This window comes from Dendronephthya gigantea, unplaced genomic scaffold, assembly GCF_004324835.1.
Source record: "Dendronephthya gigantea isolate DGI-Jeju-01 unplaced genomic scaffold, DenGig_1.0 000895F, whole genome shotgun sequence".
In the NCBI taxonomy this organism is placed as follows: Eukaryota; Metazoa; Cnidaria; class Anthozoa; order Malacalcyonacea; family Nephtheidae; genus Dendronephthya; species Dendronephthya gigantea.
In genome coordinates this window covers 5,001-9,557 of record NW_021163905.1, presented here as the reverse complement: position 1 = coordinate 9,557, position 4,557 = coordinate 5,001, and the positions used below count along the sequence as shown (strand labels likewise).

The window sequence follows — 4,557 nt, the reverse complement described above, 5'->3', positions numbered from 1 at the left end:
AATATTTTTCTCAATCAATGGATTGAAATTTGCCAATAATATCATGGATTAACTTGTGGTTTACTCTTTAAAATTCTGCTTTTACCTGAAAAAGAATTAATAGAGTTTGCTAGATACATTGTGAAAGAAAATTCCTCTACTGGTAATTTAAAACCCATACTCTGTCAATTAACTAAAATATCAATGAGAATTTTATACAAAATATGGCAGGTAACTAAAAAGTAGCGAAGTAGCACACATGGGTATTATGTCGAACAAAGAAATTTGGCAGTCAATTATCAGCTTGGATAGTTTGTCAACAAGAATTATAGTACCTTATATCAATATTAAAGCTGTAAACTAAAAGCAAACTTACCTCTGTAACAAGCTAAAGTGCAGGATTTTTTCTTAAATTGTTTCTACCCCAGGCATTCTTATGCTCCATGAACCCTGTATCAGAAAAAATATATTTTTGATATGTTTAACAAGTCAGATCCATTTCTTAAAGTATCATAGAGGTGGTAAACATAAATAATCGTAAAGATTATGTACATCAACAAGGTTATCACTTACTCTTCCACCACAATTGAGTCAGCAAGGAAGGGATATTTCCAAATTATCATAGGTGAAATATTTGTTTTTCTTCCATGGTTTGATAAATTAATTTTATACGCCTGATTGTTGACAGTAAATATCCCTCATTCCCTTGTGAACCAATGTTACGTAAATGCATCCACTGACCGAAATATAATAATGAGTAAGAGTCAGAGTGGACGCATAATCGACATATTTGGGGATATAGTGTCGCGGCAACCAACCGTACAACGAGAGAAAGGCGAAATTTTAATTTGAAATTTCAAACATCGTCTCGCTTTGCCTTTTTTGGATTTATTAACAATCGTTTTTAGTTTTTTACGAATTTTAAGACAGTGTAAACTGAAAAGAGAGTAAATAATATACTTTATTAGAGATTTATAGAAAATTTCGTATTCATTGCAATAGAACTGTAAAACCATAGAACCGTAGAACAATGGAACCGTAGAATCCTGGAACTGTAGAACCCTGGAACCGTAGAACCATAGAACCATGGAACCATATAACCGTAGAACCGTAGAACCGTAGAACCGTAGAACCATAGAACCATAGAACCGTAGAACCATCAAACAATAAAACCATAAAACCGTAGAACCGTAGAACAATTTAATGGTAGCTATATTATTGCCGTATAATTATGCATTACATATTTATTTAATTATTACAATATATTTCGTTACTCGTAACACGGCCTTATAACCCTCATTAGTGATCTGCCACATAATATTTCATCAGTCCTTTCATCACGCGCCCGACGTCAAAGTTCACGAATCGGGTATGCGCCAAAGATCATAACGGAATTGCAATCGAATGTTTTCGATTTTGAGTAAGTGTAATAGTTCTGGATACTTTTGTACTTTCACACTCAAGTACTGCTCTGGTATATTAAATAATACCAGGTAATTGTAATATTTTTGTTATTACAAATTACAAGTTTTCTAACCGAGTATGTGACTTTAATACCTGAGTGTCAATGTTTGTCAAAGTCATTTAGATGTAAATTTTGATTAAGATGTCTTTTGCAACCTGGGCTTATCTGACGTGATATGTATCCTGACTTCCTATCTTCCACCATATTGATACAATATAATTGCTGCATGATCCTGGGTTTCAAATTGGAATTTGCTTGCAAATGCCTAACATATATAATAGCTCTTTGTTATGATAAACAACTATTAGAAAGTTTTGGCAAAATGTCAAGAATTCAGACCAACTCCAAAATAGAGGTTCTTTTGCTGATTTTCCTAACAAATGATGTTGAAATCAATCCTATGTCCTTTTAGGATTTTATTATCATTTCCATAATTTCATGCAAATTATTGTATGTAGGATTTCAACACCTGACAACTATCATTCTGTCTTTTATATATTTTGGCAACTGGAATATAACTGCAGCCATAAAGTTCTCAATCTAGTTTTGTCATTGCACATGTGAATGGTTGGTAACCACATGGAGTAAGTTATTAACTGACAAATTTTCAAAAATATTTTATTGGGCTTTCAAAGATTTTCTAAACATCTTGCCAAGCTTGAAGGCACCAACAGAAGTTATCATTGGTGGGAGAAAAGGTCAGTTGTCAATCTTGAGATAAAATAAAACTGACAACTGCTGGTAATTTGTAAAAAAACTGTTTTTGTTTTATAGACAAAGCAGGCAAAAGACTCAGAATATTACAATTTCTACTGAGCGCAGAGAAGACCTTATCACAGAGGCTTTAGTAAGGAAGTGTAATTTTTATTATTTCGTACCTTTGTTTTACTGTATTGTACAATCTGTCAATTAACCACTGATTATTATATTTTAAAAGTTCTACAAAGACTTTGCTGGTCATAAAAGTGGAAGTGATATGGTATGTTCGGGTTAATTATACCTCATTCCCTAAAATGAAACTATTCGCAATAAATTCAAAATCGTAATTCATCATAGTATCAATGCCCCCCCTCCCCTCTGTCTTCAAAAAGTTAGGTCCATATTCCTTTTCTAATTTAATAAGTGGGTTCTTAGTAAAGTGATAAGCTAACTGAAGCTAACGTTTCGAAACTATTTCAACATCAACATATGCCATATTTTTGTGTAGAAGTTTAGTGGTTATAAATTACATTGCAGTGAACGAAAGGTTGCACTCATGTTAGAGGTACCACGGCGGGCACTGGCTGGAATAAATTCGCTCACGTAGATCGTGTCGGTCGCGACCCGCAATTTTTGGGAAACTGGGTTCGAGTTTTTTTAATACGGAAAAACAAGGAATTTCGATTTTATCTCCACTTTTACGCCTTCCCATAAGGCCTCTTTTTACTGTTCAGAAAATTGAGTCGATGAGCGAAGTAGAGCTGATCAAAATCTCCCGTTTGATACCAAATATGCAGAGAAAAGATTTAATTTGACCTACTTTTTACGTGCAAGTAGATACCCTATTTTGAAGAATTGTTTTGGTATTCACATTGAGTACACACAATGGTATGTTTGGCTTCATTAAACTTTGGGCAGCTACGTTGTTGTGCTTGTTCTTTGGCAAATACTTAACGCTTAGGTATTGTTCTTCGATCGTATTTTTTTGTTTGGCAAGAAAGCGCTTATTTTCCTTGTATTTTGATGGATTTTATCATGTTTCTAGCATGGCTGCCTCAAGTGGTGTAAGGAAGAGGCGATACAACAGATTTCCTGTTGGGAAATATATGGTCTTGCAGAAGGAGAAATGGGACAATGTTTTAAAAGAAACAAAAGCTATTCAGGAAACAGATGTGCAATTAGCTCAGAAAGAGAAGGAACTTTGTTCAAAACGTGAGAGAATGAGACGAATAGATGCAAAATTTAGTGTATTTTTTTAAAAAATTGAGTTATATAAATATTAATTTGATTGTGCTTTGAATGTAGACCTGAGCAGCATGTTTCACGGACTGGTACTCTACTACACAGCCAGAAACGCCACAGACTTGTTGCAAGTTGTCAGTTTTACCGGCTTGTTTCAAGTTATCAACCGGTTGCAAAAAGCTGGTTAATTTCAACAAGTTGCGACAAGCCTGTGAAAATCAGTCTTGTTGCAACTTGTCATAATTAGCAGTCTTGATGCAACTTGTCAATCCCAAGCTTGACAAGTCTGATTGAACAACTTGCAGCAAGTCTGTTGTAACTTCTAACAGGTTTGTTGACAACTTGCATCAGGTCTGATGAGAACAACTTGCATCAAGTCTGTTGACGACTTGCAGCAAGTCTGTTGACAACTTGTAACAGCCCTGTCTGAACAAGCTGATGCAAGCCATGCGAACACATCAGATATCAGTTTGATACAACAAGTTGCAACAGGCCTGCAGCAGACTTGTTGCAACTTGGGTGTTTTTGGCTGTGTATATTATATTGGCTTTTGTATTTTTTTTCCTGCTGCACACATTCTAAATAAAATTCATAATTGCCTTCAGATTGAAAACCTTGATAAATATATTGAGGAAGGGGGTGATGTTATCAGTGAAGTGAATAGAGCAGGTAGAGCAGGTCATGGTAGTTCAGAGCCACCTAGGAAGAAAAGATTTATTTCGGAGAGATCAACCTCAATAAGAATGAGAAACCGCACTCAGTTTGGTGCAAATAGTACAGTTAGTCTAGCTACTTCAAGAAGGAGGAGTTCAGAGACATTTGAGGCAGCATGTCAGATTCATGGGGCTACTAATCACTCAAATTTACCAGGCCAAGTTGGTCTGTGTGACACAGCAATAACAAAATGTTCTGAAAAACTTTTAGTTAATGTTTTTTCAACAAATGTTAAAACAGTTAAAAGAGTAATTCCTAAGATATTACAGAAAGGTATAAATGATTATGAAAAGTCAAATGATAACATGACAAGAAGTATCGCTGTGTATTATAGTGGCGGTATAATGGGTAAAAGGAAGTATCGTAATGTTTATAGGGCAAGTAGTTACAAAAAGAGTAATGAAGCAAAGTCTCTTCGTATAAAAATCAATAACTGCCCTATTCCGAGACTGTTGCCT

At 34.9% G+C, this 4,557-nt stretch overlaps 1 protein-coding gene across 1 annotated transcript in view; it reads left to right on the top strand.

The window, feature by feature from the left end:
- The first annotated feature begins 2,023 nt into the window (after positions 1–2,023).
- LOC114544658 overlaps positions 2,024–4,557 on the top strand; it is a 4,235-nt gene continuing 1,701 nt past the window's right edge. The window contains exons 1-6 of the mRNA XM_028563239.1: positions 2,024–2,028; positions 2,219–2,291; positions 2,382–2,423; positions 2,652–2,746; positions 3,189–3,390; positions 3,991–4,557. The exon at positions 3,991–4,557 is cut by the window's right edge and continues 1,701 nt beyond it. Of these exons, the coding sequence (XP_028419040.1) occupies positions 2,024–2,028; positions 2,219–2,291; positions 2,382–2,423; positions 2,652–2,746; positions 3,189–3,390; positions 3,991–4,557 (984 nt within the window). The remainder of the gene's footprint in view (positions 2,029–2,218; positions 2,292–2,381; positions 2,424–2,651; positions 2,747–3,188; positions 3,391–3,990) is intronic.